Source organism: Leptonychotes weddellii, chromosome X (assembly GCF_054177405.1).
Source record: "Leptonychotes weddellii isolate Sample4059 chromosome X, ASM5417740v2, whole genome shotgun sequence".
In the NCBI taxonomy this organism is placed as follows: domain Eukaryota; kingdom Metazoa; phylum Chordata; class Mammalia; order Carnivora; family Phocidae; genus Leptonychotes; species Leptonychotes weddellii.
Window position 1 is genome coordinate 46,972,654 of NC_138385.1, and position 17,156 is coordinate 46,989,809.

The 17,156-nt window shown below is 35.4% G+C and overlaps 1 protein-coding gene across 1 annotated transcript in view; it reads right to left on the minus strand.

The window, feature by feature from the left end:
* The window catches only part of LOC145717816 (dachshund homolog 2-like), a 198,269-nt gene extending 181,831 nt beyond the window's left edge, over positions 1-16,438 (minus strand). Inside the window, exon 1 of the mRNA XM_081808567.1 lies at positions 15,716-16,438. Within this exon, the coding sequence (XP_081664693.1) occupies positions 15,716-16,230 (515 nt within the window). The 5' untranslated portion in view covers positions 16,231-16,438. The remainder of the gene's footprint in view (positions 1-15,715) is intronic.
* Positions 16,439-17,156: the final 718 nt, after the last annotated feature.

The window sequence follows — 17,156 nt, forward strand, 5'->3', positions numbered from 1 at the left end:
AAAAAAAAAAAAAGAACAAGATAGTAGGAAGGGAAAAATGAAGGGGGGAAGTCGGAGGGACAGAGGAACCATGAGAGACTATGGACTCTGAGAAAAAAACTGAGGGTTCTAGAGGGGAGGGGGACGGGGGGATGGGTTAACCTGGTGATGGGTATTAAAGAGGGCACGTTCTGCATGGAGCACTGGGTGTTACATGCAAACAATGAATCATGAAACCCTACATCAAAAACTAATGATGTAATGTATGGTGATTAACATAACATAATAAAATTTTTTTAAAATGTGAAAAAAGAAACCTAATACAAAAACAAAAAAAAATAAACATTTCTAGTGGAAAACTGCTGACTGCACAATGCTGTTATGTCTTCCATCTTAATAAAATATAATAACCTCTTGATCCCTGCTTTCAAGCTACTCCCTCCCACCTTGAGTTCTATGCTATCTTTGCCACAAATCCCTGGAAAGAGCTGTCTATACTCTGTCTCTAATTCCTCTCCTTCTATTCTCTCTTAAACAACATGTCACCCAGAATTTTCATCATATTTTTCCACCCATACTGCTCTCAAGATCACCAATGACTTCCATTGTCATATCTAATGGCCATTTTTTTTGTCTTCATGGTTTTTTGCTGATTGGCAGTATTTGATATGGTTAATCACTCCTTCTTTTTTGATATACTTCCTTTGCTTAGCTTCGGGACACCATTCTCTTGTGTTTTTGTTTTTTTTGTTTTTTTTCTTTATCTTTTTTTTTTTTGTCCTATTTCACTGGATTTTCTTTCTCAGGCTTTTGCTGATTCCTCCTCTTCTTCATCATCTTTGACTTGATGTGACTCAGGACTCAGTCTTTGAAACTCTCTTTTCTATTTACAATCACTCCTGTCCTAAATTTATATCTCCTGTCCAGATGTCTCTTCCAAATACCAAACTTCTTTATCCAATGACCACTCTACATCTCTGCTGAAAAGGCAAAAAGATATCTAAAAACTAACAAATATAAAACTGAACTCCTGCACTTTCTCCCCAAATCTGCTCCACCCACAGCCTTCCCCTCCTGAAATGATGGAAACCTAATATTCTCAGTTGCTCACACCAAAACCTTGGAGTTATTCATGACTGTTTTCTTTCTCTCACACTCAGTGTCTAATCCATCAGGAAGTCCTATTGATTTTACCTTCAAAACCTACCCAGAATCTAATTCTTACTACCCCTACTCTACCACTACGGTCTAAACCATCACCATGTCTCTCCCAGTTCAGTGCAATAGCAACCTGACTGCCTCTACTCTTGCCCCACTTTAATTAAGCCTATTCTCAACCTGCGGCCAGAATGATCCTTTAAAAACCTAAGTCAAATCCTGTTACAGCCTTGCTCAAAACCCTGCAGTGACTCCTCATTTCATTCAAAATTTTTTTTAAAAAATTGCTTAAAAGGCCCTATATGACCCCCACCAACATTACCATTATAATCTTATTCCTACTATTCTTTCCCTCAACTCATTCCACTCCAGCCTCACTAACCTCCTTACTGTTCCTCAAAACTGCTAGGCATGCTCCTGCTTTAGGGCTTTTGATCAAACTGTTTTCTCAGCCTAGGACACTCTTTCCCCAGATGTGGCTTAACTAACTTCCCTCTCTTTCAAGTCTGTGAACAAAGCTCACATTTTCAAAGAGGGCTATAATACCCATTCTATTTAAAACTGCAACCAGCTCCAATTCCCCCCATACCTTTGCCTTACTCTATTTTTTTCCATAGCACTTACCACCTTTGTACAATATAATTGACTTCTTTATTATGCATATTGTTTGTTGTCTTCCTCCATCCACACTACCATACCCTAGAATATGACCCCCTTCCCAAGAGCAGGGAACTTTATTTTTTTTAAGATTTTATTTATTAATTTGACAGAGAGAGAGAGAGCACAAGTAGGCAGAGTGGCAGGCAGAGGGAGAGGGAGAAGCAGGCTTCCCACTGAGCAGAGAGCTTGATGTGGGACTTGATCCCAGGACCCTGGGATCATGACCTGAGCCAAAGGCAGATGCCATCCAGGTGCCCCTAGGTCCCAATTTCATAAATTCCTTCAATATTATGCTTTGATGAACTACTGTCATCTCTATACACTTTCTTGACTTATTATTATTCCTTTCACTTTTCCATTCAAAATGTTAAGTTTTTGTTGGTTCCCAAAACCTTCCTGTACGTACATATGGAATTGAGTCACCACCTAGAGTTTAGTTACTGTATTTCTGAAAACATCATCATTAAAAGGCAGCATCTCTCAGGGCATGTAACCTGAAGACATTCTAGGGAATTTCCTGTGTAGTGCTTGTCTCTCTTACTAGTTTGCTTATCTCTAATTTCCATTCCTCGTTTTTCCATAATTCTGAGGATAACTGGAACAATCCACCACCTAACTAAACTTGTTTGCTCATATCCATCTATCGAGACTTAACCATTTCAGAGACAGTATCCAGAGCAAAGCGTACCAGAGGAGGTACAACAGAAGACTTAGATTCAAGAACTGGTTCTGCCTGTACTAGATTATATGGCCTTCAGCAATTCACTTTTCTTGCCCACATTTCAATTTTCTCACCTAAATTCATGATCAGGTGACCTGCCTCATTGAGTTGCTGTGAGGATAAATGCAGATAGTGTATGAACAAGCTTTGTAGCCTGTGAGCTTCTACACAAACATAAGGTACTATTGTTCCCCGGAAGCATTGTAAGTTTCATTATAACTATAGATGATGCTGATTTAGCATTGAGTGAAAAAAATCTAAATGAGATTAAGTGATCCCCAGAAGTACCATGTCGTAAAATGATCAGCCATTTGTTTATAAAAATTTAGAAATTTCAAAACAAAATTGTAAAAGCAGACTATTCTAATGATCAGATTAAATGAGCTAACATATATGAAAGCACTATATAAATTATGTACCAGTATATACATGTAAAGTTTTTACTATTATACTTAGCTAGTAATTTTAAGCTTCCAGATATATTTTCAGGCAGAAGGCATGAAGGAAGTATTTAAACTTTACTGTACTTATTAAATACAAGAATGACAAAAATGCCACTTTGATGTTCTTTAATTCAAATTTTAATGTTCATTAAATAATCTTGAATGCAGTGGTTTAAACTACTTCCTAAAATGCACACTTAGTTACTATTGAATACAATAAAAACTTCACACACATACCCAAAGGCAAAATGTAACCCTTTTAAAAAAATTCACTGTCAACATGTGTTTTAAAAATGTGCTATGGCAAGCTAAAATCAGGCTAACAGACCAATAATAGTAATGGAACTTACAGAAGAAATATAAATGGATGCTATATAAAATATTTCAGAAATTAAATTAATATTTACTAGCATAGTAAACAAATATTTTAGTGAAAAGATGTATTCAAATATTCTGTTATGGTTTCAAATGCCACCAGCTCACCTCAAATGGAATAATATTTCCACATTTGCCTTTAGTGTTTATATTTTTATTTACAGCTAATATTTTTTATGTTTTCTGTGCCTGTTCATGAATTTGCTTAAAATAACCACTAAAATAAAATGAATGCAATTAAAAGGGATAATTCATTTAAAAACTCTGTCGTGAAAGGCCTTATCAGTCCACACTATACTGCCTACCTCTCATCTATCAGCTAGTTCCTGATCCATTCAATATTTCCATGAGAAATATTTTCTCATCAAGTTTTCTCCACCCTTATTTAGCTTCATTCCTTTGTCCATGCCCAAATGGAACTGTATCAATGTCAACATTAGCCAAATTACGGTCCTCCTATCTTTAAATCAAGAGCCTTCTTAATTGGGGCACCTGGCTGGCTCAGTCAGTGGAACATGAGACTCTTGATCTCAAGGTTGTGGGTTCAAGCCCCACATTGGGTGTAGTGATTGTTTAAAAATAATAAAATCTTTAAAAAAAAAAAGAGCCTTCCTAATTGGACAGAAAACTGTAAACTGTTGAGCTCCACTGCGCCTTCTTTGATGGAACGTGAATCCATAAGACAAATACTTTTACATTTTTACCACTAATACAGAAAAAATATCTAAAAGGGGGATTCCTTGAGTTTTATTTACATTTAAAAACTGAAAGCACTCTTGAAAAAGAAACAATACACAGAAGAGCAATCATTCAGTTCAATGGGAATAAATTGTAAATAATAAGAAAAGCTTTAGACTCTGGCAACATGGAGATTATGTGAACATCACACAACCTTATGAAAAAGAACATGTCCCTAAAATAACAAAAACCTGCCAGTCTTTTAGTATGACAAGGACAAATCCAAAACAACTGCAAACATAGGAAAGTGGATATACCAAATGAACTCATATCAACTAAGCTCTGGAGCAGTTACTACCCTTTTCAGAGGTCAAGGTGTTCAACATGTGAGCATCATCAAAATGACCATTCTTGCAGGACATGATTGGCATTAAGATTATAATGTTCCATTTTTTTTAAACTGCAAGCTGAAAATCGATTAAATATTCTCATCATAGAATAGGAACACTTCACAAAAAATGACTTAGAGCTATACTCATCAATGTGTTTTAACCCAAAAGCCATGTTTTCTCTGTCAACAAATGCTTGTTTAGCTTGTGGAAGATGGTTATTTAGGGGACCTAAATACAGGAAAGCATGTTAAAATCAACAACTGGCTTCATGCAGTTTTCCAGTTTTTGATCTGCTAATAGCTGTAATGACTACAGTATCCATCAAGTATACAGATATTTCCATAGACAACATAAGAATAAATTCAAGCAAAATATACTACTTTAGTTACTCACTAACATGATCCAGTGCACCGCTGTTAGCTATAACATATAAGTTCTATGTCTGCTTATACTTTATTCACTTTAGATATTTTCTATATGAAGCATTTAATTTCAGATTTAATTCAATCTCAGCATGTTTCTGAGTTATCTCTCCTTCCCACCAGTGAATACTCATAAAATATAAATACAATTTAATAGTAGAATAAGCAAAATATATTTAGACAGGTAAATATGCCATAAACGTTTTTAAATGCACTGCAAAGCCTAATTAATGCTACTTTAATTTTCCATAATTTTGAACTGCGTACATCATTTGCTGTTCCTTGCATTAATGTAGGTTAGCTGAGAGTTAACCACATAACAATAAAACTCTACCTATGTAATCTGGAAATAAGAAAATAAGAATTTGGATAGTTCTTAAGATCACTACTTTCCCCTTGATAAGTATGCTTGTACAGATGAGTAGTATGTACTTATTAAATATTTGTTGAAATGAAGTGACAAATGAAATGACTTGGAGAATACGTTATACATATATGTATACATGTTTATAATATATTATATATGAATATGTATAATATTCATATATTATCAGTTAACATTATATATATACATACATAGTGTGTGTGTATGTTCAAACTGAATAGTCTAATTGGCTTATAAAATGAGACCTAAAACTTGTGTACTATGCATAAAATGTACTATGCAGTAAATTTTTTTCTATGAAAAAATTCCCCTTCTGTCTTCCTCAAATAAAAACCTAGAGGCTACTCATAAATTTTTTTACAAAATAAATTTAGAAGTTTAGCAGATCACAGGCTATTTTCAAAGCAGCAGGCTTAATGTTAATATTCAACATTTAATTATACATGTTTGCAAATAATCTTGCAAAGCAAATCAAACTCTAAGCTTGAGGATCTATTTAAAACTAACACAAATGGAAGAAAAAAAAATGGAAGAAAGCTTTTTTACATGGGGACAAACATGTTTTTTAATCCACAGTTGCACATTTTACTACAAAAACATGTCTCACAGAATGACTAATTTTATGAATTTTTAAGGGTTCATATCATAAGGACTCAGCAAATATATGTCAGAGAAAAGATACTAAAGTCAATTAACTACAGCCATTCTTAAGTAGAAATACCTGTTTTATTCCAATCTCCTCTTGATATGCATTTTATTTATAACATGAGTAATTCTCTACATTCATAAAACTAAAATAATTTGTTTTATATCTCAATAACTATTTTTAGTTGTAACTTCCTGGTATAATTCTAAAAACTAAAAAAAAGCTGTCATTTCCTGATATAACACAAGACAGATATGAGAAAGGAAACTGAAGTATTCAACAATGGATATCTGGCAAAAAATTTGTAATCACAAAGATTTCACAATTTGGCAAATATAACAAAGGGGATATATGGTTTAAGTACCCTAAGCTAAAGACAGCATGGTTCTAGAATGTAAGCTCCATGACAGAAGAGACTGTTGTGTTCATTCTGTTTGCAGCAACTAAAACATTGGCACCACATAGTATACTCTACACACACACACACACACGAGTTACGACAAATCTAATCATAAGATCAAAATGATTGTAAGGAGGTTTTTATTTTATTTTAATTCCAATAATTAAATTGATAGATTGAGTTTTCCAAATGTCTACAGATTAAAGACAACACTGGAAAAAAGATATTCATGAGGGTCTAACTTATGTCCTGTGGAGAACTGTTTCAGTTGAAGTACTCAAGTTTTTGTAAATAAATTTCCTTGGATTGAATTCAAGAGGGGAACCATATCATACAGTATCCTACCCTATTATTCATAGTATTATATAAAGCAAGTCTTCAGTGTCTATATCGTTATTATCCTTCCAGAAGGATCAAGACCTAACATACATATATAATAATATTTTATGGATGGTCACATTAAAGTTTTTATATAGTTTTTGTGAATTTGGTGTGCTTTAATATGGCCCTAAACTCAACATTCTTAAAATAAGTGCTATGTAAATTGCACCTATGTAGCCTACTACCTAAAGCCATTAAGAGATAGAATAGTCTTAAATGATAATTACGTATGTATTTTTTAAATGTTTTTACTTCAATACAGCAGAGTATCTCACAATTGATACATAATGTAGATAATGCATTTAACAAATATAGTAAAAAATAAATTTATCACAATATTGTTTGTGATGCTATTACTATGCTTTTTTAGACAAATAAGTGAGAGACAGACTTCTTCCAAAATAACTAAAAGCTCAGACTCTAACATATTGCTGTAAGCTATAATGGTTATAACTGTTAATCCAATACACCTTTTATACAAACCCATAAACACATGAGTGGAAAAATAGCACAGATGTTCATCTCTAATGCAATTTCCATTCAATTTCCTAAGTGCGGTCCCTGTGTGCAAACTAGCTTAACGTTATGTTTAGCTTGCAAATTCTTTTAATAAATAATGAATGCAATAAAACTAGGAGATCAATGGCAAGCTGAGAAATCATAAAAAAGCCTTTTGTGTTCAGGCTGTTGCCCATTTCAAACTTTAATCCAGAGACAGATCAATATTACTTTTTTTCTTTTTAACTCATCACATAAATAGCAGTTATACTAAATGTAGCCTAAATGCTGTTACCAGCTAACAGTTGCCAGCAACCTGATAAGATCATTGGACACAATTGCGATTGAATGTTTTATACCTTAACATACACACTACATTATACACTATTAAGCAGTCAACTTGCTTAAGAATAAAATGGTGATACAGCAATGAAAATACCATGTTTCATTATTTTTTAAAATTTCCTGTACTATATATATATATTATTCCAGTAGCATAATTACAAAGTTTTCACCGCGATTTGCCCTAATAAAACAAATAATCTTAATGGATCAAAACAGTACACATATATGAGTAGTTTAAACCTCAGGGATCCTAGATGAAAGGAAATTTTACTCTTCAAAATTAATTACACCTGAAAGAACTAAGTTATTCCTTTAAATGGGTGGAGGGGGGGACTTCATGTAAATTCATGTTGCACTGAATGTGTCTTGAGATTATCCAGGAAAAAAGTAAATCATAATACTTAGGTATTTGTGTTTCTATTCACAGGCTATAGATAGAAGGGAGGAAAACCCTCTTCTTACCAACTCATTTTGGATAAACATGCATTTTCTGTTTGAATGATTAAAAGTAAGCTGTCACTAGGGATGGTGCTGATATCAAATAGTATAAATCTAAATAGCTGAGAATGATTTTATGGTAGTAGGCTTGTCTTATTTATTAATTCTTGCCTATTCATATTAGAGTATCTTCTGTGGGTTTTCACTAAAAGGAAATATCAAGAAGTCACCCTTTCTTTAAAGATATATTTCAGTTCAAAATTCTAATTTCCTATATTAGATTTTGGTAGCTTTATATGTATATTTGTGAAAAGTTTATGGCATGATTACAAATGGTTTTATAATGGAATTAAAATTTCAAGATTAGTGTCTTTAATAACTGCATACCTTATGTAACTATTTCCTAGCTTTTCAAAGGAATGGCAATTTGTGCAAAGAATTCTGATGAGGAATAAATGTGTGTGTGTGCATGATTGTATTCATTTAACAAATGTGAATTAAGTGCCTAAAATATACACAATATTAGGCTGAATGAAGTTTTGCAATGAATATTACTAAAGTTAAAATTTACTCCTTAGAAATTATTATTATGAATTCAAGGGCTTTTTTTGGTAACAAATTCAGTTCTCTTTTAAGGATATCATTATAGGTAGTGATAAATATGTCAATTTGCTCTTTAGCTATATTATATTCAATTTAGCTATATTATATTCACATTCTCAATGTAATAATTTCACCAATTCTAATATAAAAATTTAGCTCTAAAGAAAGATGTGGCAAAAAATTATCATGAAAACATTCCCATGTTTAAAGCAAAATTTGAAAAAATAACTCCTGTACATAACTTTGTTAAACTTCATTATAAATTTCTCTCTAAACTATAGATCATAGCATATATCCTAAGCTTCCCAAATTAGCCTAACTTTGGAGATAAAAATTCTCCTGAAGAATTTGAGACCTCAACAGTATCAATTAACATTGTTTCCTGTTTTCCTATTCAATAAAGTTAACAAAATTATGATGAAAGAATACTGTAAAGGCTGCAAAAAGGAACTACCTCTAAAAGCCGATTTATTTTAATATATATTCTTCAGAAAGTTGAACAAGAGAAAAATTGAATCTCCTTTTTAAAATTTGTATTTTCAAATATCAGAGATTAACTAAAAAGTTATAACACCCACAACATTCAATTCAAAATATTTCACAATTGACAGAATTGACAGAACTGTTCCTATCCTAAAACCAAGAAAATGAAGCCTTGGGTTAAATGATACAAAGAATGGCCACCATGATATTTAATGCAGGTAGGTAATAAATTTCACTGGAGTTATAATAAAGTTCCTTTTGGTGTGCCTATGCTTTTCTACAGTTTGAGAAATTAAATTATAAAAGTAGTATTTATTGTTACTGAATGATTTACAAATAATTACCCAGAATATAAATAACTGAAATAAACTTTTCTAAGATTTTCAGCTTTACAAAGTGAGGAAATGATGAATATACATTGGACAGGCTATCTTCTTCCTACTAAAAAGAAATATTAAATCCTGAAGGAGTTCTAAATCCCTTGGTAAGAGTATATTACAGCTACATTAAGCCAACAAGAAGCTTATTAGTAAGGATTTAAAAACTAACACCATTCTGTAATCAATTTGGATACAGCATTATTCTATTTATAGTGACATTTTCAGTGTGTCCCAATCATATATTACTTATTCTCATTTTTCCTACCATGATTAAATATTAATGTGGGGGGCACTTTTAAGTAGCTACACTGTATTTAGGTTTTAATATATTGATTTCCACCATTTTGGAATAGTTAATATAGCATGAAAATTAAGAATCTTTTTCATAAAGAAACTCATGATTGATTTGATATTTTTCTCTGATCCTTACATAAAATAAAATGAATTTAGTTGTTCTAGCAGAAAATGGAAAAAGGGATGCTGCCACTTTAAAAGCTTCGATCTCTTTGACATTGCTGGCAGTGTATGGGAACATTAATGCATCTGTCATGATAACAAGCTAAGAATAACATCTAGACATCAAACCGAGCAGAGAATCCATCTGAAGTGATTCATTCAGATCTGTCTCATTGATTTATTAAACACAGGGCAACATCTGCAGCCTCACAGAGCCGCTTGGTGAAATTAATGCAAGATCAATTCAAATGGAAAAAAGTGTAAAAGAGATAAATCAAAACACAATTTGCATGCAGTTCCACAATCAGGCTTATTGGGTGCAAATGCTCAATTTCCCTTCCAAAGCAAATGTGTTTAAACGTTGTTTTATTTTTTTTAGAATTGTGTGATCTGAAGTGACAGTGAAGAGTTTTGCAGGTTGAGATGGCGAAAGGGAAGAAAAGGAGGAAAAAAAATGCTACCACAGACCTTTTGAATATGCAACAAGAATATCATTAATACCTAATTGTTTTGCTTTTAGGGAAAGGTTTGATGTCCTTTCTCCGAAAACAATATTTTCAGTTTTGGTCAATTAGGGTGGTTTTAATACATATTTGAAATGTGTAGAGTGGATAAACCTAAATCATTTGTATCTCTTAGTGCACAAGCACCACATAAAGTGACCCTGAAGATCTAGATTGCCAAATGAAACCTAATATATTGTGATTAAGGTTTCTCACAATTATATTTGCCTGCTAGAAGCACTTTTAAAGCATGTAGGGATTTCATTCAGACAAAATAAGATTACTTAAGAAAGCATCAAATAATTCAGACAATATTTTCTACAGGTATTAAGGGTTTCTTAAAGAACATTAAAACATTAATGTCTGAAGACCATCACTTCCTAATTATTGGCATACTACACATTGACGGTAATATTACACATAAATATCCAAAGAAATTCTCCATCATATCATGCATCATTTCTTTAATGTAATATCCATCACCTAATAAATGAGTGTTTGGACAAATATTAAATCCCGCTCAGATATTTAGATAAATACAAAAATTGTTGGTTATGCAGAAGTGTACATTTAAAATGAATGTGCATGTGGACATTCTGTGCACTGGCACATGACTAAATCACTTTAATTATAATCTTGACATCATTCTTCTAATAAAACAGCAATGACGACTAAGTGACTGCTTTTAATAGACAATCCAAATACCCCCTCATTATCCTATGAAATAAAATGTCTGCCTTTACTGCCCAGAATAATTTCTAAAATCTTCTTATTGTTTCTGTAAATGTTAAATCATACAAAACATTAGCCCAGGAAAGTGATGCAAGTTCTTCAAAAATTTGGTTCTGTATAACTTTCCTATGAAAAAAAAAACCAATTTTCAAAGTAAATTGCTATTTTGTGTGGATTATGAACCATAAAGTCATCGAGTGTGAATACAAAGCCGAAATCATTGAGTACTTACAAAAATTGTATTTCTTGTATTTGAAAGTGGTTTTAAATTGTTTTAAAGTCATAATTCACATAAAGTTATTCTAACATGGATGCCCATTTATGTTCTGTTCACATGGTCAAAATAACAATTAACCACAATTAGATCATTTAAATTTTTAATTTAAAAAACTGAATTTTACTCATTTGAATATATGTTGAATCATGTCTCCAAATACATTTAAATTTTTTCTTAATCATACATTCTTGTTTCTCTAATCATTCATTTAACTATACATAAATGACTGAATAACACTTAATCAGTTGATCCTCAAATGAAATGCCGATCATGAAATCTAACAATGTTACTTTTATATAGTTAAGTAGATAAAAAAAAATAACACTAAAATGTGCTGGCTGATTTTTCACATTTACTGAATACCAATTTTTTAATTCAATATTTTACTGCTGCATTAAACTTTGAAGAATTTAGTAAGGAAAATCCATTGCATGAGAGTGAGATTTTTAGACATTTGCTTTCTGAATCTGCCTGCTCTGATGTTAAAAACTCCAAGTTTTGCTGCACAAGAAATTAAAAAAAAAAAAATCACAGTGCCTTAGCTTGAGAAAAAAAACGATCTAAAACAAGATAACTTTTCCCATTTGGTTTGGGTCTTTTTTTTCATCATTTTCTTAATAATCCTCAGAAAAATCTCCCTACAATTAGTTTCTGAAGTAAAAAATCATCAAGGAAAAATATTGCATAGCCCTTTGGAATTGCGGTGATGTAAAGCTTGATTTATTTAATAGAACAATGTATAGTCAAGATTTTTTTTAGTCTTACTATTCTTTAGTAGCTAAGGCAGGTATTATTTTCCAACTTCTTTTATGGGAAGACAAGTTTGAATATTTTGAAAATTAGCTAATAACAAAATAGTTAATATAAAGCACTGCTAGAGTTCTCATGACTCTCAGTACTTTCAAAGAAACAATCATGTATGTATTTTATTCATTCACCTTTCTTCAGTGCACATTAATAAAAATATGTCCTGAGCCGAATGAATCCAAACACCACTTGGTGGCAATACATTAAGGTCTTCGAAAATGACCATTTTGAAAATGGTCCATTTTGCATCTTCTGGAATAGTGTAGGAAGCATTTCAAATTAGAATACCCTAAGTCAGGACTTGTACTCTCTCTTAGTTAACTGACAGAGAGAGGAAGAAATGCTTATTATGTAGGAAAATAAAATTGCCAATGACACCATTACAAATAGGTCTTCCATTGAACAATACATTATGGAAATTTATTCATCAGGAGATGAAGATGAATCTCTTTTCTCAAATCAGAATAGCATATAAGAGGTTCCACTCACTGAACATATATATACTTTTTCCTTGCATCCCCCTTTAGCCAGAAGAGCTAAGAAGTCATGAATCCTCAGTGACAATCCTCCTTAGCCAAGTCTCCATTGATTCACCTCTCATTTCTTTGAGCATCTCTCCAGGCTCTTCTGATCCACCTTTCACCTCCTTTCATAGCATCATTTTGCTCATACCCTACATCTCTTTTCTCTTACTGGCTTCATGTCTCATCTACCTTATTTTGTCTCTCTTGAGTCTCATTCCTATTTACATCCCTCACCTTTCTTTTCACTGACTAGAAAAGTCATAGAGATAATGTTGATCTAAATAATAATTTCACAATTTTATAAAATCACTCAGATGTTGGGAATGATTTAAGGCACACGTTTCTGTAAATAATGTTACCTAAAGTTGTAAAGCCTCCATTATAAGCACTATCATATTTTGTAGGTTTTATACAACATGGTTATGAGGGCATTTTGCAGTGACAAAATTCAGTAATGTTATTTTATCATTAACAAGCTTTTCCCCAGATATTGTGGGCTGTTTGTTGTTGTTGTTGTTGTTGTTTTTACTCTCTAGAAATTGCAATATAGGTGTGTTTCTAGTAGTTTTCCTCATCTCCATTCATGGACTGAATTCAGAGAATATACTTCATAAATTTTTACAGTCATATATTGTAACACTTGTAACACACTTATAGAAAATGCATGTTAATCAATAACATACCCATCAAGAAATAAATGCAAAAGGAGGAATAGGCATCATATCTCATACATATTTCTTCTTATATTCTTAAGATTTCCCTATCATCTTTATACATGCATATACACAAAAGCAATTTAAGACCCCAAAAAAGTTAGCATTGTAAATGCTGTGATAAGGAGTAAATAAAACTTAACTGAATTAAAATAATAACCTAAAAACATATCATAAAATAGGGTCCAAAAAATAGTATAAGAACACCTGCCTCTTGATATAGAGTAATTTATCATTTTTCCCTTCGGTAAGTTGCTCTAATAAAAATTAATTAAAGAAAACTTTCTACTTAGAGGAAAGCATCAAAGTCACATTAAAATACTAATCTATTTATTTTTAAATGAAAGTCATAGATTTTGCTCAAGGATGTGTAAATTAATTATTAAGGTAGGACAAATTTCCTGTGTGTAATAATTGTTCCACTTTAATAATGGCTGTTTGTAAGAGAGAAGAGGGAAGGGAGGGAGGAGGAGAGAGAGGAGGAGGGGGAGGGAGTGAGGGGGGAAAGAAAGGTTTTCAGGTCTGCAATTGTTTAAATGTATCTTTTTGAACTGGCAACACATGAACTAGATGGCCCTCATCTGAAGTCCCTGGTAACTTTCTGAGTTTGTGCATTAGTAAAGTGCTTTGTGGTAAAAATAAGATTTCCTTCCTACTCTTACAACTTATAATTGCTTATTTTATCAATGGAGCAGTTATCCTTTGTGTTTTAAGACCACCTATCTACCTTAAGAATATTTGATCTAATAAACCAGGTTTGTAAGCCCCAGATATGAATCACCTAGAGGTTCTCATATAAACAGGTTTCTGTTTAATTGCTAGAACACAGGACACTGCTCAAAGTGGGGGAAGAAAGGTTCCTTTGTAAGTTCTGTAGCATTATCTTATTGTAGCAGTCAGCAACAGTTTGTCTACAAGGTGTCAGTATACTTCAACTATACATGGTAATTTGGATTTTACAAGGGATGTTGACAACCGAGTTCCTTTTAGTTGGTAAATCCAGGGTTCTTATGATTTAAAGTTGCATTGTGAGAAAGTCAACCTCTGCAGAAGTTTTCTGCAAAATGATCAACAGTAATGCTGTTTTACAACAAAACCCTTTGCTCCCTTTAACCTGATGATGATTTCTTGGTTTGTATGCCAAATGTGTACATGCCTGACAGATGTTACCTGACTGGAGATGGAATAAACACTACGGGGACTAATTAACAGGTCTTTAAAAAGTCAAATAATCTTGAATATAGTTTATTTTACTTTCTTTTTTAAACTTAGAAACATTGAATACAATTTGCTTATGGACGTACGCCAATGGACATTTATTCTACTGTCATATGAAGGAAGAACACTTACAACAACAGAAGCTGGTCATCATCATTTAAGAAGTCCCCTCTTTGGGGGAAAAGGATCCTTCCAACTGTTTGCCTGGGGAGAAGAGCTGGAAGCATCCTCTCCAACTTCTACATCAACCCTCAACCAATTCCCAGTCCCAGCGTTTCATGCCCCGCATTGCCCTCTGCAGATGACCTAAAAGGGACGATCCCAGGAAAGTGACATCTGTCGTCGTTCTTTTTAAAAAAATGGGATCCATCGACTTTACTGTATTGTGAACCGGGGGAGCTTTGCATAGCAGGCATATGCACACATCCTCACAGGCTCCCTCTCCCTCACACGCGCGCTCTTGCTCTCTCTCTGTCTCTATGTCTCTGGCTCTGCTCTCTCTCTCTCTAAACACACGCACACTCATACACACACCACCACAACCACCACCGTCACACACCCCACGTACTCTAACAACAAACACACAGGATGGGGAACGAATCACCCTCTGGGATGGATTCTAAACTTCCGACCCTCTGCAACCCCCAAAATGTTGTGTTCTGGATTTAGCTAGCTTAGGAGCCCAGTTTACAGCTCTGCCAGCCTTCTCCCCTACAAAGTCCCTGGTGTCTGTGTTCAGGAGAAAACCTATTCGACCCGTACGGCCACAAAAGAGGAATGAAAACCACATAGAGAAATTAACAAATAACCAGAAGCAGCCAATAAGCCATGCAATATATGGGCGAAAGGCTGTAAAGTTTCAGTAGAGGACAGCAAACTGAAGTTTGTGCGGGGCTTATCTTAGACCCAAGCCCTGCCACTGAGCAGGGACTAGAAGGGATGGGCAATTAGTCCTTCTAGTCCTCTTTCCCCACCGACTTAGAGCGTGAAGAGTAGAGGCAAGCTAGTTAAGACACTCTGCAAAGTTGGATGAGAGTGATGAAACATACAGAAGAGGGCAAAGGGGGGGAAGAACAAGCTAAAAAATGAGTATCTCACCTGGCATTGGTGCAATCGGTGAACAAAGTTTCGAAGTCTTTTCTGGTGATGAGTTTGCAGCGGTTCACCCCAGGCTGGATGGCCCCCAGACCGCGGAGGATCCGGACCTGCTCCACAGTACACACCACAGGGGATATGTCCAGTCTCTTCAGCTTGGTGTACACCGTGTGCAACCCTCCCACCAGGTGCTTAAGGAAGAGATCAAAGACTTGCGGCAGGCAAATCAGTTCCTGACCGTCCATCAAGAACGAAGCCACCTTCACACCATGCATGTCGACCATCCTGCACTCGTTGGTGTTAGTGTTGCCGCTGCCTCCGCTGGCTCCACCGATCCCGCCACCCCCGGCGCTGCCGCTGTGGTTATTGGCCATGAAACTGTTGATCATATTAGGGGTGAGACGAGGAGGCTCCCCGGGAGTCGAGTACAAGCTTTCTGCCCGAAATAAGCCCCCTGGGACGCCGGCACCGCTGGAAGTTGTAGAGATCACCGGAGGTGCGGAGACAGCCATGGTCATTCAGTCTCAAACCGTAGGTTTTTGGGCCCTGTTTTCTCGCCCTGTCTCCTCTAGATCTGCTCGCACTCTCTCACACCCTCACTCTCTCGCGCTCTCTCTGGCGCGCTCTGCTCTCTCCAAACTGTTCTCAAGTCTACAGTAGCCCGGCTCACACGCTCACGCTCACCCACCACCCAACGAACAGCTAGTAGCCCGGACGCGCGGCGGTCCAAGAACCCACCCCCAACACACCCCCTTCCGAGACTGGCAGCATACCCCAGCCAATGGACCCCACCCCCTTCGGCTCCCAAGCGCACCGAATGGCTGCTCCCCGCAAGGAGGTGGAGACTCTCTGGTCGGCCTCCCAACTACCTGAGGCCTTTCTGGGTTCGCTGGCGAAGGAGGATGGAGCCCGAGAAGGGGGCGGTATGGTTCCTCCGCTTCTTGCCTAGCAGTCAGACGAGAGAACGGCCAATTATCACGCAGAGCTCTCAAAGTGGCCTAGGCTACAAGCCCCTCCCCCTCCATGCCCCACCAGTGTTGAGGTGGGAACACAAAGCAGGACTCCAAAACATGCCTCTCCGCAACCCTGCGCCACCCTGCACCTGGGTTCAATTCAAGAAAGGGTGGTAGCAGCTCCAATTCCATTTGCACGGTGCTCCCATACTCTGCGGGGCTAAGATAGCTTCGCTCCGCTTCCAGGAGAAAGATTCTAGTGAGTTCCGAAGTAAACAGTTCAGGCCACCTAGAGCGCTTAGTGTGAGTTCTCCAATACCCAGCGCACATGGGAACCAGCATCCAAAACCGCACTCAAATCAGAGTTGCAGGTTGCTAACCGGCTCCTGCGCGCTATTAGCAGGCGCAGGGAGCCTGTGATCACTTTGGAAAAACAGGCTGAGGGACTTTGGTTTGCGAGTGGTGGACGGATGCCTCATTTTACAGTACTT